Source organism: Gobio gobio, assembly GCF_949357685.1.
Source record: "Gobio gobio genome assembly, chromosome: 21".
NCBI classification, from domain to species: domain Eukaryota; kingdom Metazoa; phylum Chordata; class Actinopteri; order Cypriniformes; family Gobionidae; genus Gobio; species Gobio gobio.
The window spans coordinates 7,931,028-7,957,691 of record NC_137117.1 but is presented as its reverse complement, the minus strand read 5'-3'; the positions used below and the strand labels follow the sequence as shown (position 1 = coordinate 7,957,691).

At 38.7% G+C, this 26,664-nt stretch overlaps 1 protein-coding gene across 1 annotated transcript; it reads right to left on the bottom strand.

Moving 5' to 3' along the window:
• Positions 1-1,799: 1,799 nt before the first annotated feature.
• LOC307118018 (NACHT, LRR and PYD domains-containing protein 3-like) lies at positions 1,800-26,196 on the bottom strand (the record flags this gene model as incomplete). The annotated part of the gene is made up of 9 exons (XM_079803311.1): positions 26,003-26,196; positions 18,572-18,726; positions 18,060-18,170; positions 15,989-17,875; positions 11,651-11,884; positions 7,731-7,904; positions 7,069-7,242; positions 4,170-4,216; positions 1,800-2,329 (listed from the first exon to the last, which is right to left on the bottom strand). The coding sequence occupies exons 1-9, from the start codon at positions 26,003-26,005 to the stop codon at positions 1,800-1,802; spliced, it is 3,315 nt and encodes a 1,104-aa protein (XP_079659437.1). The 5' UTR covers positions 26,006-26,196.
• Between the last annotated feature and the right edge of the window lie 468 nt (positions 26,197-26,664).

Sequence of the window (26,664 nt, the reverse complement as noted above, 5' to 3'; positions counted from 1 at the left end):
TTCAGGCAACCCATTTGTTTCAGACAATAGGGTTTAGTGTTTTAGCAATTGAGAAAAACTGTAATAATATTATAAATAATAATAATAATAATAATAATACAATTATGTTCACAGTTCTCTGATGTTGGTTAATGGTCACATTGTTACAAGCACGCCAGGCTCCACCCTCTCACAACCACAACGATCCCAATCACCACTGAGCACACACACCTGCACGTCATCACCACAGCAATCACCACCTGCACTTAAGCCCCACGCTCACACTCAGTCACTGTCCGGTAACGTTTGCACATGCTACTCTACATGCTTGCTTCATCGGACTCACCTGACAACCTACTTGATCTCCAAAGAATCCTGAGTGTCTCCTCGTCTCGTCCTGTCTCCTGGTCCTCGTCTCCTTCGATCCATTGTCCCTGTGTTCTACAATCAAGAAACGTATCGTATCACCAGCATATCCAGCATTCACCTGAAACGCTCTCTCTGACTCTCACCGCACCTGCTCACATCCTGGTTCAGCAAATAAACTCTGCTTTCACCTGCCTCTGTTATCCATGTCACCTCTGTTTGTAACACACATGACAAACACAATTTTTTTTATGTTTATGGCTGCTTGAATCCTAAAAATTTTCACGGTTTTCTATTTTATTATTGCTACAGTTTGCTCATATTTGGCTCACTCAGGTGCAAGAGGCTACTCTCTTGGTCCTCTTAAATATATTTGTTACCATTGAATTTTTTTTGTTAGCTACCCTTTGTTTCTTTTCAAAAGTCATATAAATTGTATATATGTAACATTTAGGACTGTTCAATGCTTGCTCAACACCTTTTTTATGTGTATTTTTAAATGTATTTTTCTTAGTACAAACTCATTCTTGAAAATGATTTAATTTGAATATCTTTAGATAAAAGTTCCTTCAAATACATATTAATGTTGAAAAATGTCAATAGCAAACATAATTTTAGATAAAACTATATTAAACATTATTGAAACAAGAAAATGAAAATAGAAACCGCAACAGCATACAAAAAAAAAATGCTAAACTTGTAGTAGAAGCATTAAATCTGGATAAGAAGACAGCGTTTCAAGTGTGAAGCATATTGTTTTATTAGTGACAAATGTCTAACATGCATAAAAAGGTGATAAAGAGGTAATAAAAACATTTAGGGTTACACAAAAAACATTATATTAACAAAATACTGATTTGCTTAAATTCAGTCAATATTTAGTTGTCATTTTCATTAATTTGGTACTCAAAATAAAAATGGAAAAGATCATCAAAAAAACATTTTATTCTGAGAAAGCTCAGAATAAAAAACAATTACTGAGAAATGTTAACCTAAATAACTAAAATAAAAACACATCAACACTGTACTTGTGAAAACGTGAGCTCTTGAAACAACATTAGGAGTACACTATTGTAAAAGAATGTAGTGAATTACTAGTTAACGTCACAGTTCAAGTTTGTGTGCATTTTTTACCTTTTGTGCAGATTTGATTTAAAATGTGTATATCTGAATAATATCATATTATGTATAGGTTAGTTCAGTTTACTTGTGTTCATTCATTTCAATCAGGTCAAATTCTTTATGAATTATTAGAAACAACCATATACTTTTTTATTTTTCTTCAAAAATATTGTGGTTTTATTTTTTTATTGTTTTAATTGAAATGTAAATGTTTATTTGTCATGTTTCTCATTGATATGTTTTCTTTATTGTTGATGGGAAGAAAAAAACGGTAGCAAACCTTTTCATCAGTAATTTCATTGACAAGATTAACAGTGCTTGGCTGTTCAAACTTACACAAGAGACAGTGAGGAGTCAATGAAAACCCTAAATCCAGCACAGAGGGGTTCAGTGAATGTGGAGTGAAATGTGTATATGTGTGTGAGTGTGTGTGTTTTAGAGATGCTGTAGAAGGACAGAGTGCCGTCCGGACAGTCCAGATACACTCCTACTCTCTTAGAGGGGTATGCGTCAGGTATGTCAGTGCTATTTTTGTTGTGCCAGACAGTGAAAATGTCACCAGAACAATCAAGGCTCCAGGACTTTTCATTGAATCCAAACCTACAATCGTCACTTCCTCCTTTCCTGCTCATTTCTTTATGTGCCACAGATATAACAGCCCCCCTCCACCCGCTCCATTCAGCCTCCCAGTAGCAGCGTCCTGACAGACTCTCTCTACACACAACCTGAGGAAAGTAATCAAATCTCTCTGGGTGATCAGGATATGACTGCTGCTCCTCCAATCGCGTCACCTTTCTGTTCTCCTCAGACAGACAGAGATGAGCGTTTACTGTGTTTGGATCCAGTGTGAGATTACAGGCATCTGAACACAAGAGGAAACATTAGAGGAAAGAACATTAGAACACAACAAGGCTATAGCAAAAGGGGGGGGGGGGGGTTGGTAATCCCTACGTTATGGGGACAAAGATGGCAATATCCGAAATCCTTGTCCTTGTGGGGACATTTTTAGGTCCCCATGAGGAAAACATCTTATAAATCAGACTAAATTATGTTTTTTAGGTTAAGGGGTAGTGTGTGTGTGTGTGTGTGTGTGTGTGTGTGTGTGTGTGTGTGTGTGTGTGTGTGTGTGTGTGTGTGTGTGTGTGTGTGTGTGTGTGTGTGTGTGTGTGTGTGTGTGGTGTGTGTGGTGTGTGTGGTGTGTGTGGTGTGTGTGGTGTGTGTGGTGTGTGTGGTGTGTGTGGTGTGTGTGGTGTGTGTGGTGTGTGTGGTGTGTGTGGTGTGTTCATGAGTGGTGGAGGAAGTACTGAATCTCAGTACTTAAGTAAAAGTACAAATAACCAGAGCTATATTTACTTTAGTAAAAGTAGAAGTACCACAATGACAACCCTACTTAAGTAAAAAAGTACCTGATTTTAAATGTGAGTATTTAAAATTTGAGTATTAAAAGTAAAAGTAATTGCATAAGAAATGTATTCTCTTAATGTCTATATTATAATAAATAAATAAAAAACAATATGGGCTGTGGCATTTTAATTAAGTTAGTTTTGGGTTAATGTAATTGTGCTTACCATCTGTGGCCCAGTTTACATTCTGATTTACAATTCTTGTAATCTATCAGGGTGATCTGCAGAGTTAAATATCATTATTCTGAAGCAATATTCTCACCAGTGTTCAATCAGCTTTGACGTATTTACATCTGATATTTCTACCTTTTATAAATGGCATTTTTTTCCCCTAATCAGGCTATGCTTCAGCTTTCATTTTATATTCTTAAATTTGATCAATAAATAAATTAGAATAAGACACTATAGGGCTGTTACCAATCAAATTTACACTGAAAAAATGACAACTGCATTAAATGATGTTATGAGATTGTTTTAAATATTTTTTGAATACAAATAAGAAATGTTGGAAAGAATGTTTAAACATGAAACAGTAACACACTGTTGCTGTGAGATGAGTTATGGTTCTAATGTGATCTTGGAAATATTTTCGCTGCTGAAATAGAACAAAAACAGTCAATATTGCATCTAAAATGTAAGTGCTTAATGTTAATTAATTGTTTATGGAACTGTCATATGAAATCAGTGTCACATTTTCAGTCGTGATGGTATTCAGCAAAACAGCACTCTTGGTGGAGTGATGTTTTTTAACTGTATTATATGTTATAAATATAAAAACTTCACATTTTGAATTTTTACTACAGTATTTGACTGCAGTTTCTCTGTGTGAGAGGCGCTCATTTGTTTTCTCCTCATGAGGCTGTGCAAGCCTCAACAGCACAGTTACCGTCAGTTCATTACATTAAGTTATATATTATTATTCACTATCGATCACCACTTACACTAAATTAATAGTGATTCCATAGTTATTTTTTGTTATTGACGTTTTAATCAGCTTGCCGGTCAGGCAAGTAAAATTGTCTTTCACTTGCACCTTCAAAAAATCCACTTGTCCAGGACAAGGGGACACGCGTTAATGTCGAGCCCTGAAACTGATCAGAAAATGTAACGAAAATGTAATGGAACGTTGTAGAAATGTAGTGGAGTAAAAGGTATAATATTTGCTGCAAAATGTAACGGAGTAAAAGTCAAAAGTATGCACTATTGATTAAGTACAGATACATGAAAAATGTACTTAAGTAAAGTAACAAAGTATTTGTACTTCTTTACATTCCACCACTGGTGTTCATGCAGACTTACACTTGTGTAGTCCTGCTGTAATCAAGACCTCCCCAGCATGATCCACACTATAAAAAACGACCACATTCTGATTATTTTTTATTTCTATGTATTTTATACATCTATCTATGTACAACCCCAAATCAGAAAAAGTTGGGACAGTATGGAAAACGCAAAAAAAAAAGAAGTGATTTCTAAATTGACTTTGACTTGTATTTCATTGCAGACAATATGAACACAAAATATTTCATGTTTTGTCTGGTCAACTTCATGTAATTTGTAAATATGCATCCTTTCCTGTCATTCAGACCTGCAACACATTTCAAAAAAAGTTGGGACAGGAGCAATTTAGGGCTAGTAATGAGGTAAAATGGTTAAATAATGATGTGATTTGAAACAGGTGATGTCAACAGGTGATTGTAATTATGATTTGGTACAAAAGCAGCATCCAAGAAAGGTCTAATCCTTTAGGAGCAAAGATGGGCCGAGGATCGCCAGTTTTCCAACACGTGAGAAAATTATTGAAATGTTTAAAAACAATGTTCCTCAAAGAAAGATAGGAAGAGATTTGGATATTTCACATTCAACAGTGCATAACATAATTAAAAGATTCAAGGAATCTGGAGGAATTTCAGTGCGTAAAGGACAAGGGCGCAAGCCTAAGCTGAACAACCGTGATCTCCGATCCCTCAGGCGGCACTGCATCAAGAATCGTCATTCATCTATAAGCGATATCACCACATGACTACTTTGGCAAACCTTTGTCAAGTACCACAATACGTAGTTACATCCACAAATGCCAGTTAAAACTACTGTGCCAAAAGGAAGCCCCATGTTAACAGTGTCCAGAAGCGCCGTCGACTTCTCTGGGCTCGGAGGCATCTGGGATGGACCATCACACAGTGGAAACGTGTACTGTGGTCAGATGAATCAGTATTTCAGGTATTTTTTGGGAGGAATGGACGCCGTGTGCTCCGGACCAAAGAAGAAAAGGATCATCCAGACTGTTACCAGCAACAAGTCCAAAAGCCAGGGTCTGTCATGGTATGGGGTTGCGTCAGTGCCCTTGGCAAAGGTAACTTGCACTTCTGTGAAGGCACCATTAATGCTGAAAAGTACATAGAAATTTTGGAGCATAATATGCTGTCTTCAAGAAGACATCTTTTCCAGGGATATTTCAACAAGACAATGCAAAACCACATTCTGCACACATTACAAAGTCCTGGCTGCGGAGGAAGAGGGTAGGGGTACTTGACTGGCCTGCCTGCAGTCCCAACCTGTCTCCAATAGAGAATGTGTGGCGCATTTTGAAGCGCAAAATGCGACAACGAAGACCCCGTACTGTTGCCCACCTTAAGACTTGTTTGCAGGAAGAATGGGACAAAATTACACCTGAAACACTTCATTACTTGGTGTCTTCAGTCCCTAAACGTCTTTTAAGTGTTGTGAAAAGGAATGGCAACATTACAAAGTGGTAAATGCTTTACTGTCCCAACTTTTTTTGAAATGTGTTGCAGGTCTGAATGACAGGAAAGGATGCATATTTACAAATGACATGAAGTTGACCAGACAAAACATGAAATATTTTGTGTTCATATTGTCTGCAATGAAATACAAGTCAAAGTCAATTTAGAAATCACTTCATTTTTTTTTTTGCGTTTTCCATACTGTCCCAACTTTTTCTGATTTGGGGTTGTAGAAAATACATAGAAATAAACACAAACAACTCAATCAGCAGAGCATGGTGGTAACAACGTCAAAGTCATAGGTTCAATTCCAGAGATTTGGGAAAAGAGCATCTGCCAAGTAGATAAAAGTAAAAGTTTTCACTCACACACTAGTGTTGTATATCACACATATATAATGACTGTAAATATCTAGGCATAAATATTGATTGAATTTCTTATTTGGTTTACTTTCATAACTGTATTAAATTAATTTCAGATTTGAATTCTCACTGCTTTGATATCAGGCATATATTTCAACTCATAATGCAATAACTGCACATAATGTAAAAACTGCATATAATGTAATATGTATTACATTATTTTTGTAATAAAATGTTCATAATGTAATTTTCTCAAAATTTAATAATCTAAAATTGTTATTACATCATGAGCTCAAGATTTTATTTTGTTTTGAGAAAATTATTACATTTTATTACAATAATAATGTAATATTTATTACATTATGTGCATTTATTACATAAAGAGTCAAGAGACAGGGAAATACTAGTGGTCATTTGCTGTTTCATACATTTCACTTCAAAAAGTCCTCACTAGCTCTGAAACCGCCCCCAACACATTCACACAAAAACAACACCAAAACAAACATAAGTAAAATTGCATTAAGGTCCTTTCACACTGGACGCGATTTTGATGGTTTTATTGTTTGATCAGCTCACCTTAAGCAGACTGCCAGATGCTGCTCCGGATCGATTGGTTCCCTTAAGTTTGTGGTTTGTCTCGTCAGATGCAGTGCCACTGTCTGTAGGAACTCCTCAAATTGTCCCACATACAAAGTTTTAGCTCCTGTACAAGATTAGCATACTTCCCTTCGGACTATCTGTTCTTTAAGACTGGGTGCACCCAAAACCTTATTTTTGGTCTTTTAAAGAAAATGCTCATCTTCAATGGATGTTTCTCAGCTGTCGCCACAAAAGTTTTGAAATGTTGGAGCTCTGAAACATCACAGACGTCGCAAATTCACGTCGCGGACAATGTGAATGGTTTATGATGTGAATGGTAAATATTCGCTTCGCTTTTTCAGTACGCGTCCGGTGTGAAAGGGCCATAAAACTGTTATATACTGTATTAACTCTGAAGACAGTGGATTACATGTCATAGCATCCACACACATACACATACATTTCTTTACACACATAAACTTTGCAAAAGGTGAATCTTAGTGCCCGACATACTTGATATTCTCCATTTTGCAGTGTAGATCATTGAGTAAATCAGAGAGTAGCTTCACTCCTCCGTCTCCTGGGTTATTGTAGCTGAGATCCAGTTCTTTCAAGTGTGAGGGGTTAGACCTTAGAGCAGAAGACAGATAACAACAGCCCTCCTCTGTGACCATACAGCCAGATAATCTACAAAGATACACAAAAAACATTTTACAGTCTCTAGTCTGGGTCAGACCAGAGAATATCATCAACATTGTTGTTAATGTCATGCAATATACAGTTACTGTAGATGTGGTCAGGCAGCAAGGTACCCTAGTAGTTCTCATAATGTTCTTACAAGCCACCTTGAATGTTTGGACAAAAGTTTCCTTCTCATACTAATTCTGTCATAAACCTTCCAACCTTCAATACATGGCCCATTTTTTATTTGGCAGATATTTTATCCACCGTTCCCTAAATAAATTCTAGAGTAAAGCTTTGTTCTTAGACATACTTTATTCATGTATTATAGCTAAAGACACAGAGAGAAAACTGGAAATTTCTGTGTAATTTTACATAAATGTACATGCCGACAAACACTGATCTGTGAACTAAAAAATGAATGACAGAGGACAAATGTAAACATTTTGTAACTTCAGAATCTTTCTTACAATCCAAGTAATGTTCTTTAATACCTCAGTATCTCCAGTGTACAGTTTGGACTCTTCAGTCCAACACAGAGCAGTTTTACTCCTAAATCCCGCAGGTCATTCTTACTCAGGTCCAGCTCTCTCAGTGAGGAGTTTGATGATTGTAGAATTGAGGTCAAGCCTTTGCAGGATTGATAAGTGAGATTACAGTTGCTCAATCTAAACAAAGCAACAAAAACTAAAAGGTCAAATATGTGAAATTAATAAATCTCACAATCCAATAGGAGGAATCACTGGAGAATATGAAGAATTACAGACCAAGTGTCACAAAACAGAGACACAAATTAGGTAAAAACTATAAATACATTAAACAACAAACCATATTGTAGGATTTTTCTGTCTGGCCATTGGACAAGCAGAAAAAGCCATAGGAAAGACTGACTGGCTAAGATGGATTCCCAAGTTGAGGTGCTCAGTAGTAGTAGATATTTATTATATCATGCAGGACAGAGTCTGGAAGACAACTAAGGGTTGGTCAGTCCAAAAGGCACCACTGAATAAGTGTAGGGGCTAATAGGAATGTTAGAGCCACTAATCTCCCTCTCCAAACTGATCATTTGGGTAAAGACATTGCAGACCTCTGGATTTGTTTAAAAGCAAGGGTTGTTGGTGGAAGGGGATAAAGTTTCCTTATTGTGACTTCGCTTTAAACATAATTTTCAATGGAGGGTGGAGATCTCTGTCTTCCCCACAAAGAAGAACAGCGTATGAATGTTGAATTAGGCCAGCAGTAAATGAGAACCAAATGTACTCTTCCATAGCAGTAGCTTCAGGTCCAGAAAGTGGGCCAAAATGTGAAATACAACAACACTGACATAATGTAAAATGGGTATAATCAGGGGTGGGTTGAGGTCCCCTGTTCTGCAGGGTTAAGCTCAAACTGTCTTAGTTTGGTTACAAATGGTAATGAAAGAGTACTCCTTAAAAATGTTTCTGATTATTTTCTGTTTTTGGGTGGGGACTTTAATTGTACAGATAATTACAGATTAGACAGAAATCATACAGAACCTCGTTTTGCTTCAAGTCTTGCATGAAATGAATTAATTGAGACACAAAGCGTATGTGATATATGGAGTAATCTAAATTATAATGTAAGACAATACATGTGGGTACATAAAGAACATTTTATTTTCTTAGCCAGATTGGATAGGTTTTAAGCATCCTTTGTGTTATTGTTGTATTTAATGTTGTAAAAAAGTTGTTTTATTACACCAACTGTTTTTTTTTCCTGATCATCGTCTAGTCACATGTAATCAAGTTACAAAAGTAATGCATTACAGTAACATATTACTTTTTGCTGTAGCGCAGTAGTGTAAGGCATTACTAATACATTTTCAGTAATATTTTACTCTGTACATGTTCATTAATGCTCTCGTTACAACACATTTTTAGCCCAAAATTAAATTGTTCAAAAAAAAAAAAACGTCAAGAACGCGAGACAACAAATTAAAAATGCAAGTAAGTTATTAGCTGTCCGTGGTCAGTCAATAGCTGCATGTGGTGTCCAAGTTTGTAAATAAAGACTAAATGACAGCTCGCGCTGGCCAGAAGAATAGAGGCTAAAGAAGGCTTTTCAAAGAATATCACAACGGCGAGCGCATCGAGTATAAACACCTTCGCAAACGGACGAGGTGCACGCTCAGTCAGCAAAACAAAAGTAAACAAGGCTTAATGGATGAAGATGGCAGAAGACGACTGTACATTCGTGAGATGGACGTATGCGCATTACTTCGAGTTTGTCAGAGATAAGGACAAGAAGAACATAATAGTCAAAGGCATATGCAGTCAAATGCAACCTTTGTCTAAAACCAAAAGAGCTATCGACGTCGCGAAATAGCACTAGCAATTAAAAAAAAAAACATCTCTTGCACTTTGTGCATGCCGGTTTTGTGTTGTGAACCTCTCGAATTTAAAGAGAATAAAATAATGACAACAATAAGAAAAGAACAAATGTGCATCTTGTCATGGCATTAGAGTTTACATACAGTTCTGTTGTGTATAATATGAACAAACCCAAGCTATTGCCAGATAATCACTTTACCTCTACCATACTTTTAACAGACTTGGATCGTTTGTGATTCATCCTTTCTTGCATTGTCTTGAGCCTTCACTTTGCCAATTATATGCTATATTGTTAGTAGCCTGGATAGCCCACAGTCATTATGCTACATCAAATCGCCTTCTACTGGATGTAAAATGCTCTGTAGTAGCTACATTATGTAATTCTAGAATGTTATGGTCTACTTCTGTAGTTATTTTGGTTAAAGTAACTCAAAAGTAATACACAGTTTTACAGTTTGGAAGTAACTTGCACAACACTACATGTAATGTGTTTATAACAAATATAAAGTCAAAGTGCATATTGTCATTTTAACACTTCCCTGTTAAGTGGTGTGAATTTCAGAGATATTTTTTTTTCTTTCTAGAATAATTTTAAATTAAGAAAACTGTTTTAAACATTTATGCGAGTGGTGGGATTATGAAAAGGTTAAAGTGAATGTACTTTGTCAACAGTATACTTTCAGTGTCTTTCGGGACATTACTAGGTCGAAGAAAAAAATGTAATCTGAAATAATGGAGGCACAAGGTTTAGCAGAGGTTACTGGGGAAGGAAGAGACATAGAGACACTTAAAACTAAGACATCCCTTCTAGCAGATTTGCTCAGAATTAAAAGCACAGTGGGCTCTGGTCCGACCTCGCTCACAGAATTTAACGCAAACGGATGCCCCATCTAAATTTTTCGTTAAACTTGAAAAGTAGAATGGTCAGAGTCGTTATATTCACTCCTTACACAATGGGCAAGAATTAACAAAGACATCTGATACTAGAAAACGAGCTGTACGGTTCTATGACAAATTGTATTGTAGTAAATATAGAAAGGAAGAGGGGTTATCTGCTGGCATCTATGAAGGTCTGCCAAATGTCTTGGAGGACTCAAAGGCTGAGCTGGAGGGGCATCTTTCTGAAGAGGAACTTCTGAACGCTCTGAAGGGCATGAAGAGTGGAAAAGCTCCTGCTGAGTTTTATAAAGAATTTTGGGCTGTACTGGGCGAGGACTTGCTGGCAGTCCTAAATGAAAGTTTGCCTTTGAGCTGTAGGAGAGCAGTAATCACATTGCTACTTAAAAAGGGTGTTTTGCAGGAGATCAAGAACTTGCAACCTGTGAGTTTGCTATGTTCTGACCTTAAAGTCCTTTCTATGACCCTGCCCCATCACCTTTCTCAGTCTCTTAACCAGGTCATTAATTTTGACCAGATATATTGTGTGCCAGGCAGGTGATTACAGGTGAAACCTAATAGAAATGTCAGGTCCTTTGATGGATCTCAACAGACTGCAAAATGTATCTGCTCAAGAGAGATCCACAAACAGATCCATGAAATTACCTGAATAAGCCACAGAATAAACCATAAACCTTAAGGTGTTTTGTTCTCCAGAAGAGAAAGTGACACCCAGGATGGTGGTTTGGGAGCTAAGTTTCATAGTCTGCTCCAACACACCTGTCTTTAATTATTAAGTGTCCCTGAAGATCTTTGTTAGCTTCAAATGTGTTTTATTAGGGTTGGAGGTAAACGTTGCAGGAAGGTAGAGCTCCAGGAACAGGGGTGAAAACCTATGACTTAAAGGTCCCTCAAAACAACAAAAGACTGCATTTTGCAGCTACCTGGTCCTATCATCGGTGGTTGCATACATAGTAGGCAATTTCTCCTTACAGTTCTCCCTGGAATGCAGTGGCATGTGGTGGACATATGAAATGAGGAAGCATGCCTAGCGTAATCTGTAAAACCACCTCTACTGAAGTGGTCTCCTGCTCCTACTCTTCTATTCTGTAACATAGATTAAAACATCCTAGGTCAGGAACCGGGCAGAAGGCACTTGTGTGCATGTTTAATTTCATAATAAATACCTCAGTTTTTCTAGTTGACATTGTGGACTCTTCAGTCCAACAAAAAGCAGCTCCATTCCTATATCCAGCGGGTTTTTCTCTCTCTGGGAGTAGTTTAAAATTTGTTCAAAAATAATTTCTGGATTCTGCAGGTTATTATTACTTAAATCCATCTCTCTCAGGGGGCAATCTGGTGATTGTAGAACTGAGGCCACACTTTGACAGCATACATCAGTGAGATTGCAGCCTGCAAGTCTGTAACAGAAATTAAATATATAAGCACAAAAGGTCTAGGGCAGATAAGGGAGACAACATGTACAGAGCGGTGGGTCAATAGAACCCAAACTGAGAACCACTGGTCTACACATTAATCGTACTACAGCTGGTCTCTGAATTGGGTGTATGCTCCGAAAGACAAAGGTGGTGTACTCTTCAAATATGTATTGTGTTATGTATGCTTGGACAGAAAGATGAGCACTGTACTGTGTACACTCAAAAAAATATTTTGGTTTAAATATAAGTTTTATGTATTTGAATTACATTACAATTTTCCATCCATTTGGACTACATAGTTTTAACATAAACAAAAAAATAAACTTAATGTGATTCATATTTGTCAGTCAAACGTAAATGAAATAGGTAAGTTTTATGTAATGGTACACAGAAAAATGCCCATGATAAATTAACACAGCCTAGTGCACACTACTGAGATAAAGTACCATTGAAGCAGTGTTCAAGTTAATGAGATAATTGAGTGATGATTGAGAATTAATGATGAACACCTGATGATAATGAGCAGAATCACTGACGGAAAGAGAAACACAAGAACTACAACTGACTTCAGCCACAGCCTTAGATGAAATCAACTGAAGATAAAAGAAGACATTAAATCTCTGAAGATATCCGTAGATGAGGATTAAACAACTTCACAAACAGCATTATCAGCTTCACGCATTACTAACCAGACTGACTTTATTTCTGTAATTTCTATTTTAATGAAAATAATAGTTTCATAGTATGGAAGTCACCATACTGGAGATCAGTGTCTGCTTTAGTTGGGCTCTTGACCTTTAATTTTTTTAGCTTTAGTTTTTCTCTGGCTCCTTTAACTGTGTGTTTATAAAGCACATTTGTTATTTCAAGGGAATCCAAGAGAAAATATTATCAGGTGATGTTGGCTATTTGTTTTGGCCTTAATCACTGCTCTAATTTAGAGGCTAATTTGCTGGTTATAGAGGTAATGTGTTATTAATTGTGTTGTATTCATAGTATTAGCCATGTGATTATGCAGCACAAGATACAGGACGGTTGTGTTAATTGAATAATATCCAGATAAAAAAGTGCACAAAAGGTTTTAATCTATGGCATTACTTAGACACACACAGACATCATGAATCAGCGTTTGAATCTCTACAATGGTGACAATCAAAAAAAATTAAGATAAACAGATCAACTTTGAACATAAAACAAGCAACTAAAATGTCACGACAAAAACAGCAAAAGTAAAAGCAATTAGTAAGTATCAAAGAAAATGTGTCAATTCAGATGCATAATTTATTCATGCCGCAATAAATGCTGGGACACATGGGGGGGGGGGTGATTGGTGGTACCCAACATGCACTGCAGCTTGAAGATTTTAATTGATTGTCACCATTGTTGAGATTCATACATTGATTCTTGATGTCTGTGTATATCTAAGCAATGCCATAGATTTAAATCCTGCATATTATTCGAATAACACAACAGTGCTGTAACTCGTGCTGTAGAATCATATGGCAACTATTATGAATAAAACAAAACTATTAACACAGTACCACAATAACCAGAGTATTAGACTCTGAATGAGATCAGTGATTTAGCCACACGATGTCATTAACAATATATAAATAGCCAACATCACCAGATATTCTCTTGGATTCCCTTGCCATAACAAATGTGCTTTATAAAAACACAGTTAAAGGAGCTAGAGAAAAAAGTTAAAGAGTTAAGAGCCCAACTAAAGCAGACACTGATCTCCAGCATAGTGACTTCAAACAAAACTATAAACAGAAAATTACAGAAATAAAGTCAGTCTGGTTAATAATGCGTGAAGCTGGTAATGCTGTTTGTGGAGTTGTTTAATCCTCTTCTGCCAAGATCTTCAGATTTAATGTCTTCTTTTATCTTCAGTTGATTTCATCTAAGGCTGTGGCTGAAGTCAGTTGTAGTTCTTGTGTTTCTCTTTCCGTCAGTGATTCTGCTCATTATCATCAGGTGTTCATCATTAAATGGACTGCATTTATATAGCGCTTTTAACAGACCTACGGCCATCCAAAGCGCTTTACATTTTGCCTCACATTCACCCATTCACACACCGACGGCGGTGTCAGCCATGCAAGGCGCCATCCAGCTCGTCGGGAGCAGCTGGGGTTAGGTGTCTTGCTCATGGACACCTCGACACTTGGTCAGGCGGAACCGGGGATCGAACCACCAACCTTCCGGTTTGTAGACAACCTACATGAACCACTGAGCCACTGCCGCCCGATTAATGATTAATTCTCAATCATCACTCAATTATCTCATTAACTTGAACACTGCTTCAATGGTACTTTATCTCAGTAGTGTGCACTAGGCTGTGTTAATTTATCATGGGCATTTTTCTGTGTACCATTACATAAAACTTACCTATTTCATTTACGTTTGACTGACAAATATGAATCACATTAAGTTTATTTGTTTGTTTATGTTAAAACTATGTAGTCCAAATGGATGGAAAATTGTAATGTAATTCAAATACATAAAACTTATATTTAGACCAAAATATTTTTTTGAGTGTATTATGCAAAAAAAAAGCTACAGCTCAATTATATATAGTTCAAGCATTTTGTTTTCTTTTTGGTGCTGTTTGTTTGGGGTGGAGAATTAATGTGGTTCCCTTTCGAGGGAACTCGCACTGCTTCGGAACAACGAATTTGGGGACGCTCCCTAAGCAACAGCGTATCTGAAGGACACACACTTGCTTTGTGTGGAGTGCCTGGGTGTTCAGCATGCTAGTGTGGCTCTTGAGGGAGCCACCTGTGAGCATTTTGAAAAGCTGACACTCAGGCTGCTTCGCTCTCGGCTGGCCGTGTTCGAATAAAGAGGCTGGCCAGCCTCTTGGGCCCCATGGTTCTGGACCCGCGGTCGCTGAGGCGGCTCGGCGTCGCAGATCATGGGGTTCACAAAGGGTTCTGTCAGACAGGTTTGGGACTGCCAAGGCACTTTCCCACTTCTCATATGACAGTTCTGAGATTCTCCCTCCCCGTGTGGAAGCCAGCGCTGCGGCTTCTTCCCCCGGGGTGGAGGATCCGATGCTTGAGCGGTCTGGTTCTGAGGAACCAAACGTGCTCAGCATCAACACAGTTGAAGTTATAATGAGAGCTCGCCACTTCTTAATGCAAGATTCAATTTACAGGTTACGGGTCTGCAATTAAAGTGACACACGCGAGTACATGTGATACTGGTTGGGTGCGAGGCATGCAGTCAGCTCCTGAGGGTGCTGGCTGTTTTAATCGAGAAATATCTCAACGCGTACAGCCGTGCGCCTTTCGGCCAAAACCATTCACACACTTTTTTTTTTGCTAACTGGCAGGCAGCATTATCAGCTCATTTTCTTCTTTGTCTACTTACTACTTCTTCGTCGTATCAATGTGTGCTCGGCAAGACCGTTTTGTGCTTGAGCGCCACCCAGTCGTGTTTTACTCTCACTTCAGCAGCTCCAGCCACGTGAACAAAAGCGCCGATCTCATTGGTCGGCCAGTTTTTAACGCACCGCGTCAAAATAAAAAAACGAACCAGAGGTGTTTTTTTAAAAATGAAGCTTTTACGCCTGGCGTTTTACGCGTCGGTGTGCACACTCACATTGGTGCCCTTTGTTTAGTCACGAGGCGTTAAACGTCGGCGATAAACGCACGTGAAAATCGTCCCGGTGTGAACAGGCCTTTACTCTCTACGCCACTGCTTCAGTTATCATCGCCTCTTTTGTTCATTATTTTTTTCTGGCTCAATCAGAAAATGGTGGGTGGAGTTAGTGTAAATAGCCTGTCAAATTCAAGTCACTGTTTCTCAAATTCAAATTCACCCAACCTGATATTAATAACACTACCTTCTTTAGTGTTCTGCAGAAGAAAGTCATATAGTTTTGAACATGGGGATGAGTAAATTATGACAGAATACTAATTTTGGAGTGAATTATTTCTTTATCTGTTGTGATATTTAAAACAATTATCTCCTTTAAAAACATCCCCAGACTTTTTAAATGACTGTAGATGTAAAAGAAAACAATGTCAACTTGATAGAGGATTTACATTATTGTACAAATTATGCAGTCATAATACTCACAGAGCTTTTCTGCAGTTGTTTATAGCTGGTAACAGTCTCCTCCTGCCCTCCTCTGATGTGTTGTATTTCTTGAGGTCCAACTCATCCAGCACCTCCTCTGACATCTGAAGCATGTAAGCTATTGCTGAGCAGTGAGCAAGAGAAAGTTTATTCTCTGAGTGTTTGTCTGATCTCACAATGTCCTGAATCTCTTTGTAAAGATTTTGATCATTCACTTCCAACAGACAGAGGAGCAGATTGATGGTTCTGTCAGCTGAGATATCATCAGCTCTGATTGTGTTTTTAATATATTGAGTGGTATTCCTGATGCTCTCTGAGCTGCTCTCTGTGTGTGTCAGAAAACCCTGAAGGAGTCTCTGATTGGACTCTAGTGAGATGCCTAGCATGAATCGCAGGAAAATATCCAGGTGTCCATTTTCACTCAACAGGGTTTGGTCAACTAATGATAGTAGCAGCTCACAAAGAGAGATCTTCCTAGGACTGAACCACTTAAACAGAAGTTTCAGTGTTTGCATATTGTTAGCGATATACAAGTAAAACACATAGAAAGCAGCAAGAAACTCTTGAAAGCTCAGATGTATGAAGCAGTAGACTTTCCTCTGATGAATCACAGATTCCTCCCTAAAGATCTCAGTGCAAATCCCAGAATACGTTGAGGCATCAGTGACATCTATGCCGCTCTCAATCAGGTCCTCCTCATAGAACATCACATTGCCCTTCATCAGCTGCTTGAAAGCCAGTTCGGCAAGTTTCACAATCATTTCTCTGTTTGACTCCAGGAGCTTCTCTGGATCTCTCTCTTCATACTTCTGATTCCTTATATTTGTCTGAATGAGCAAGAAGTGGATGTACATTTCAGTCAAAGTTTGAGGGATTTCTGCACTGAGGTCTTGCTTCAGGATGTTTTGAAGCACAGTGGCTGAGATCCAGCAGAAGACGGGTATGTGGCACATGATGTGGAGGCTTCTTACTCTTCTGATGTGTGAGATGATTCTGCTGGCTTGATGCTCGTCACTGATTATCTTCCTGAAATATTCCTCCTTCTGAGTGTCATTAAATCCCTGGATTTCTGTCATAAGACTGATGTATTTAAAGGGTATCTGACTGGCTGCTGCTGGTCTGGAGGTGATCCAGACGTGAGAAGAGGGAAGAAGATCTCCTTTAATGAGGTTTGAGATCAACACACCCACTGATGAAGTCTCAGTCACATCAGAAACTTTCTCCCTGTCTGAAAACATCAGTGGAATTCTGCTTTCATCCAGACCATCAAAGATGAACACAACTTTACACTCCTCATAAATCTCAGAGTCCAGATCCTGAAGGTCGGGATGAAAGTCTAACAGAAGTCTGTGAAGACTGTACTGGTGATCTTTAATCAAGTTTAGCTCTCGAAATGGAAGCACAAACATGAAATCTACATCTTGATTGGCTGTTCCCTCTGCCCAGTCCAGAATGAACTTCTGCACAGAGACAGTTTTTCCAATTCCACTGATGCCTGTAGTAAGAACAGTCTTGATTAGGTCTTTCTCCTCACATCCTGGTTCAGGTGAGGCTTTAAAGATGTCAGTGCAGTAGACTGGAGTGTCTTGTGAGTGTTTCGCTCTGGCTGTTTTCTCCATCTGTAAAACCTCATGTTCTTCATTCACTCTTTCACTCTCTCCCACTATGATGTAGAGCTGTGTGTAGATACTGTTCAGCAGAGTTTGATTCTCTTGCAATTTGATTGCTTCAAATAAAGTCTCATACTTGTTCTTCATTCTGTTTTTGTGAGACTCTTTTACTCTGTGCAGGACATCGTCTGCTGGTGTCTGCAGAGCTGCTGCTTTGTTGTACTGCCTGATGTGGCTCTGACAGTAGGAGGAAGTGCAGCTCAGATGTCCCTTGCCTCTGCAGAGACATACAAAAATACCTAATATTATATGAGAGTTTTATTGTTGGTAAGAAAACCAGCTCATCAAAACATGGCATTGAGTGTTAAGGTGCATAAAACATAGGTTTTCTAGTTTCTTTCTTCCCACTACAACAGTATTTCAATCCCAGAACAAAATTATACCTGCATGTTAATACTCACACAGGGTCAGAGGTCACTATTCCATTACTGAGATCAGGAGGCTGACAAATTGACTCATTACTCTTCATAGACATGCAGCTGGATACTGAAGATGTTGTTCTCGGTCTCAGTCTGGTGGTTTAATTAGCAAAGACGTGATTCAGGAATTATATACTTTTCACAGGGTAGGCAAGGGAGATAAAATACAAGATAATTCAAAACAAATGGAAGACGAATAATCCAAATGGACAACACAAACATAGCAGCTTTGTACTTAACACAAAAGACAGAGACCAGCTATTTAAACACTCATAATGACAAAATAAACATTGAACAAGTGAGGAATAATCAAACAATATGGCAACATATCAAACTAAGAAGTAAACATAAGAATGTGAAAACAAACACTGCAGAACAGAAAAACTTCAAAATGAGTCAATGAACAGAAACACAGAGAATGTGTCAATAATAAAGAAAATAATCTGCTAAATCATTATAATTAATTTTAGTTTCTGATACTAACAACATCATACCTGCTTTTAGAGGTCACTGTTCCATTGCTGAGATCAGGAGGCTGACAAATTGACTCATTACTCTTCATAGACACACAGTTGGAAATAGGAGATACTGCTCTCCGCTTCATTCTAGTGATATAATTGGTAAAACCTAGAAATAATTCAGGCACTACCTGAAAAAGAAAACCATTTAATATGTTATTATAATTCAGTTTCTAGTTTCAGAAACAGTGACCACTCACTTACTCAGCAGCCTAGGTTCTGGAAGTATTCAGTTCCCTTTCAAGGGAACTCAAGCTGTGTCAAAACGCTTGTGAGAACGCCATAGACGGGTGACGTCATCGACCAGGAACTATAAAGCACACCCAAACCAAACAGCATTAGCTTCTGTGCCTTCAGCAACCGCTACATGTGAAATCTGTCTCTCTGTGTTTTTGTCTGTCTTTAGTTCTGGCTAGGCAGGAGTTTTTCACTTAAAAAAAAGAAAGGGAGATATTATAGCAAGTGAACTGCAGTTTAAACAACATGATCATCCCTGCTCTTGCTTTCTTACGGGTAGGGATACACATTTTTGTGTGTGTTTTGTTTGGGAGAGCAGCATGCTCAGTCAGCTCTCGAGGGAGCTGAATGTGAGCATTGCGAGCGTCTCCCTCTCAGAACGCTGCATTCACGCCAGGCACTCTTTGAGGAGTGTTCTTCGCGGTTGGGGTCCCGCTTCTGCCGAGGTAGAGCGACGGCTTCGTCAGTAGGATTCGCAAATGGATCTAACAGCCGGGTTTGAGATGGGCTCTGCCTAATCTCAGCCTTTACCTGTTAGGTCCAGTGCCTCAGTTCAGAGTTCGGAAGCACGCATTGCAGTTTCTTCCGCTCTGAATGTGGCACCAATGATGCAAGTATCCAGTTCTGAGGAGGTGGATATTGTTAGCATTGATGCAGAGACCAAAGATTTGCGACTTCAGTCTCCTGCAAGTAAGGAGCTAGTAGAGGTCATCCCTAAAAACACCAGCTTTACCCACTAAGCCTCTCAAATCCACCTCAGCTTTAGTGGGTAAAGCATATTCGGTGGCAGGTCAAGCCGTGGCGTGTCTGCACACAATGGCAATACAGCAGGCATACCAGGCTGACCTACTAAGGGACGTGAGTGAAAGTGAGGAAATCAGCCCTGTCGTAATTCGACAACTGCGTCAGGCTGCCGACCTCTCTCTCCGGGCCACTAAGGAGAAGGCCAAATTTGTCGGTCGGTCTATGGCAGCTGTGGTGGCCACGGAGAGACACTTGTGGCTCAATCTTGCGGGCATGAAGGAGAAATTGTTTCTCCTGGATTCTCCTCTTTCTCCTACTGGCCACTTCTGTGGCGCAGTCAACACTGTCACTGAGAGGTTTCAGGAGGAGAAAAAGCAGGAGGCAGCGTTCCAGAAGTTAATGCCCCGCAAGCCTCGGGTCTCTGGGGAAGTGGACCCCCAGCCATCGTCTAGCTCCTCACACAGGGCGCAGCAGAAACAAAGTGTCACAACCTGAGCTCCTCCTCAGAAGAACTGGGAGGTGACGCACCACTGAAGCCTTCTAAGGGTAAAACGGATCTGAGGTCTGCTATTACTGCGAGAAAGGCTTCATTTAAAAGAAGGCTCTATTTTTACTCTCTAGTTATCCATCATGGTTGGTGACCCAGGAACAGGCTGAAGACTCGGAAGATCGCAATCAAACATAAACTTTAATCTTAACTTCACAGAAACATGCAGACAGGCAACGGAAACACAACCTTACATAACAGTGACTAGACAAAGACTGAGTGAACAAGAGTAACAGCTCAACAGAGCTAAACTAACGAGGATAACCTAGGAAACAGATAAGTGACGGGAAACTAAGACAAAAATTACTTTAGATGTTTTGTTTTTATCTGTGAAATATTGTTAAACTTTCTTCTCCTGCATCCTATTCTTCTGCCATCCAGAAGGTGTTAGGATGGGGTACAAAGGAAAAGGAGTGAGGACTCAAATGCAGAGGATTTTAGGATGTATTAAACAATAAAATAAAACAAACAAAAAAACACCCCAGAGGGGGAAAAAACAAAGTTAACAAAATAAACACCAGGAGCAGGAACATGGAGTCCGACAGGAAACAGAGGACATAAGACAACGATCCAACACAGGGCTGCAGACACGAGGATATTATAAAGCATGACAAATCAGGCAGAAAATGAGGGACAACAGGTGGGGCAAATTAACCAATAATCAGATAACAAGAAGGGCGGGGTGACAAGGGACCAGAGACATGACATCACACCAACACATAACAAAACCACCACATGTGCTGCACAGGACAAGACAGACATGTGACAGAATGGCAGAACCACTTGAAGGGTTGATTGAGCTGTGCCCTCTACTGTACAGGCATGAATCCTTTAACTTTATTACTTCAATTTTGGTGTGAAAGGGCTTTTATATTTTCCCAAAACTAGAACTTTTTTGTTATTAAACCCAGTCCAGATGAGAAAAAAGTAACACAATATTGTACAGAGACATTTAATGGCATCAAGATGATATCTTTCCTGGGTATTTAATAGTATTCAGTGCCAGGCCTCATTCAGCATGTGCTACAAAAGTGGTTTCTAGACACTCTACTCTACTGGAGTTGGACATCCCTGCTTCTTACAAAACTGTAACAATTAGTCTCCTCAATTCCCAAACTATTGAAAAGTGTAATTAAAAGCAAAGGTGATGTGACACAGTTGTAAAGATGTCTCTGTCCCAACTTTTTTGGATTGTATTGCAGCCATCAAAAATCCAAATTTGTTTATATTTACAAAATACAACTAAATTGTTAAGTGAAAACATTGTAAATATGTTTTTGTACTTTTGTCAGTTAAATACATTATAAAGAGAATTAACAATCACAGATTCTTGATTTCAATGCACTTTGACAGTGACGTATGTCAACAAAGTCGCGTGCAGGCGAGGAGGAGCTGCAAACGGAGACGTGAAGTCGGACACTTTCTGCTTCCCGCAGTGACGCTCATGCTGTGTTTGCATAATTTATCACAGCTGAAGTGAAATAAATGCAATATTTGTCTATACACAGATGTTTCAGAGACATTATTGTCATGTAGGGCTGGGCGATATATCGCATGACATTGTTAGGCGCATCTCGTCAGTAAAGCCGGTTCCTTGATTAGTAGTAAATCGCCATCACCTGCTTTCAGATAGAGCGGCATTTACTACACAGAGCCGTAGTTCACTGACAAGCTGAGCCATATCGCATTAATTATCACGGACGTATCGCCTGCGATAATTAATGCGATATGGCTCAGCTTGTCAGTGAACTACGGCTGAACTACATTGTCATGTAATACTTTATGTACTGCTTAATACAGTTTGTACAAGAATCAAGTTCAAAATATAAGCCTACACTATCAATGAAGTGGGGTCTACGTTTTTAATCAGTTTTATTTTGATAAACATGAAAATATATATATATATATAATATAACATTGCGACTACAAAGGAGGATTTACTGTTATAAAAAACAGATTTGTGCGCATTAGAGGAGCTGAAGGTTTTAGAATAAACACAAAACACACGTGATCGCTGTCAGAGAATCTGGCCAATCGTGGAACAGCTGTGTCGTCATCAGAGTCCGTGCAGCCCACTGATCTCAGTGGTGCAGCCGCTCTGGAGAAACTGCACCGCCTGTATTAGCCGGCTGCTCTCGAATCACTCTCTTTGTTGACATACGTCACTGTCACGTGGCGTCTGCGCTGCCTCAAGTCGGACAAAATTTCTAACCGGCATGCACTGCTTCAAGTCAGCCGCCGATAGGTCTGCGCATCACTGCGTGAAGTCGAACAAGCCTATTTAGTTTGCTATGTTCACTGTCATGTTTCTTGGTTGTCTTGTGATTCCCATGCCCTCATGTGTTTTTGTGTCATGTTGTCATTGGTTCCTTGGTTAATCATTGTTCACAGGTGTGTCTTGTCTAGTCATTAGTAATTGTGTATTTAAGCCCTCATGTTTGCCATGTGCCTTGTCTGGTATTGTTTGTGTAACCCGCTGTATGGTGAGTTTTTGGTTTAGCCATGCCACGTTAAGCAAAGTCTTTGTTTCTTGTTTGGCCAAGCCAAGTCTTTGTTCTATGTTTTGGATCTCTTGAATAAAACTGCACTTGGGTTTTGCAACCTTGCCTCCAGTGGATCATAGTACAAAATTTGTATTTAGATCTATCAGGCCATATATCAGCTTTCAAATACAAAGAAACATAGTTATTGGTATCGACCAAAATGTTCATATCGGTGCATCCCTAGAACAAAGGGAACACAATGATTTTATATATATATATATTTATGCCATGTGCACTTACTAGACTGTCTTAGGGCGTTTTCACACCTGAAAGTCCGCACCAAGGTCCGAACCGAAGTTCATGTTTTGATACATTTTATAGATTCGGTTAGTCTTGGTTTGGTTTCACATTGCAATTATGTGAGCGGACTAAAGAACTTTACATGACACACTTGTGTCCACTCGTCTTCATCTATGTGGGCTGCATCTTGACATTTGATTGGTTTGTAAACGGACGTGCGTCTGACGTCAGCATCTTTGACAAGAGTGAATGAACAGACGCATATTGTTGCCACTATTGAACAGTGTGCATTGCTTGACAATTTTTTATTCGTTACGTTTAAAAGTGGACATTTCAAGCTTTATATACACATATTTCTCATGTTTGTGAGACAAGTAGCTGCTGAGTTTTGGTTTATTTGAGACGCGCTCCAGTTCATGTGTAAAGCATGTGATCGCTCCCGCGATTATTGTCTGCTATAGACTATTTGCTTCTTATTTATTAAATCCAGGCAATTATCTGATTAAACGTTGATTAAAATTGAGATACAATTTATACAAAACAAAATTCACATTAAAGAAAGGCTTTCTAAGCAAAATCATTCAAAAATTGTTTAAAATTATTTCTGACTTTCTGTCTTCTGACATATTGCGCATATTTCCACTTTTCATAATCAATATAGCCAAGATTGAATTTAAAAATGACATTATAATATTAAAACATAAACAGGAACTTCCTGTAAATGGTCTGAAAGTCTGAACCATACAGAAAATGCTTTCACACTAGAAACGAACCGAACCTTTGTTCAGTTTGATCCGGACCGAGACGACCTCTTTTCGTCGGACCAAATTTCGTCTGTTTGGTCCGGACCGTGGTACGGGGGAGGTTTCACACCTGCAATTTTGATTCGGACCAAACTGAAAAGTCCGAAAATCCGGACCAAACAAGGTAAGTGTGAAAACGCCCTTAGTCATCAATTTCTACATTAAAAGGTAGATTGGTCTGAATCTAAAAAAAGTAAGACTGATTATCCCTTGATTAACTGCTAAAAGACCTTATTTTACCCATAAATTGAGAAACCCCATAGGAAAATCTTGAGGGAACCAAATAGTGAATTAGTCTTTCAGGTGTTCCCTTCAGCACTATATACCATTCAAAACAAGGATGTAAACATGGCAGAATATTTTCACTTATATGAGCTAATAAAATAGTTGGTCCCACTTTATATTAGGTGGCCTTAACTACTATGTACTTACATTAACAAATAAGTACATGTAAATGTAACTACAGAAATTAAGTACAGATGCAATTACATGCAGGTAATTTTTAAAATGTGAGTAGGGGAGACACTTTTTTCTTCAGCACCTAAAACTACCTTTTTTTAACTACACATCTGAAACTTTTAGGCAAAGTACCCACATCTACTACGTCTACTACAAATGGCAAAAATTTTAATTTCTTAAACTATATCGCAGACTTTGTGAGATGATGCCAAATACAAGGTGATCCTTTGTTACAACCTAGCCCACTACTGGGGTAGGTTGTAACACATACTGTGGTAAGTTGTAACAGGTAGACAAAATGCACAAAAACTAAGGGTTCTCCAAATGATATGCCACAACAACAGTTTTATTTAAAATGAATGGCTGCAACAATACAATATGTGTGAATATGGGGAGTGTATGTCTATATTGTGTGTGTGTTTGTGCATGCACATGTGTGCGTTTGTGTGCATGTCTGTATGTGCACATTCATATAGGTGTGTGTAAGTGTGCGTGTATGTGCGTGAGTGAGAGCAAATTAACATAAACATATGCATTCTGTAGAATTATTAAAATCATGTTCTTAGTTGTATGTAAGGGAATGGTTATAACACTTTAAAAACACGTGTTACAACCTAGCCCGCCACTGTCACCCATTGTTTAGCTAGCTGTATTAGCATGGTGCTTTTAAATTAGCAGGAGGTTGATACACCATTCTTTAATAGAGAAACTACAGTTTGACCTGATATAACTCACATAACGGTAGAAGTACTAAACAAAATATTATCTTTTTTTTTTTTTTACTTTCTAACCTCAAAATTATATTTTCTGCTGAAGCTTCAGAAGAGATAGAAACACAGACTCTGAAAACCTCCATGTGGGATCGTAAAGGAAGCCAGAGGAAACTGAAACTGTCACATGACCCCTATCTTATCCCTGATTTGTGGAATTGGTAGCATACAACTCTCCCCGTGTTACAACTATACCCGGTCTCCCCTACAATGTAAAACATTCATGTACACAATAAGTGCATTGTATAAAATGATTCATTTAAATGTCAGTACATAGTCAACGTGTCCTCAAACCAATACGTCTATATTATATATGTCATTTGTCACTTCCCTGAAATACGACCCATAGGAGCGTTTACTAAAGTTGCGCCCCTATCGACAACAGGACATTTTCATTTTAATGCTTTGTTTCCTTTTATTTGCGTCATATTTTGGGTTTTGCGTAGCTCAATTGATAGAGCATTGCAAAAGACAACATCATGTAATCATGTGATCATGCAATCGTGGGTTCGATCCCAGGGAACGCATGTGCTCATAAAGTGCATATGCACTATAAATCACTGGGTAGGTTTAGGGGTGGGGTGATAAAAAGTCCACACACAGCATTTAAATGGTGGATGCTGCACATTGTTGGTGGTTGAGGAGATTCCCCCCTTCTATGTAAAGCGCTTTGAGTGCCTAGAAAAGCACTATATAAATGTAACAAATTATAATTATTATTAAATGAACACGCATTTTTGATTGGTAACGACAGGCATATGTCATTTCATGAAGACAGACGTAACACGACACTGTCATTATTTTTACACCAGCTAGACTTGACTTTTAAACGTAAATAAAGGTTGTAATAAGGTGCTTGAAAAACACCTTATTTTTTTGGCGGACAGTCTGTACATAGTAGTTAAGGCCACCTAATATAAAGTGGGTCCAAATAGTTAAATAATAAAGTAAATTATTATTGTAATGTGTTCTGTGTGTCCTGCAAGTGACTACAGGTGATCTGATCACTGTATATAATTCATATGAAAACATTACATATCCACGAGAACATTAAACAATCTTACCATGAATTATGAGCTGTTCTCTCTCTGAAAGGGCATGGCAACTTTTGGTCTGTTGGTGAGTATAGCAAGTATCCACCCAAATCTCAAGCGTTTTGGTAAATGTCTGCGTTAGTAGAATAAGTAAACTCAACCTCCACACACCAAACTCTAACTGCACACAAACACCTGAAAAGGAACGACCCTTTTACGGGTGTGAGATACGGAAACACCAGAAACCGGTTATATGAACTGTTATGATGTTACATCATATTAGAACAGTCTAAAGCAGGGGTGTAACTCAGCTCCTGGATTGCCACAGCCCTATAGAGTTTTGATCCAACCCTGCTCCAACCCAGTAGTGAATTCAGATCCTTTAGTTTCCTATTTAATCCCCTCTTGTGTGCTGTCGTTGTCACGAGCGGTAAGGTGAAAAAAGAGGACTCAAAATGCAGGAGAACGTGAATTTATTAACAAAAGAAACATAAACACAAAACAAAATCCCACAAGGGGGAAAAAATCAAACATCAAACAGAGACAAATCAGGATCAGGGACAGAGATCAGGGACAGGTAACATCCACACGTAACATAGATAACATAACCGCAAAGGACAGAAAATGGAAGGAGACTAAATAGCAGACAAACAAGGCAGGTAACAAGGGACAACAGGAGGGGCAATTTAACA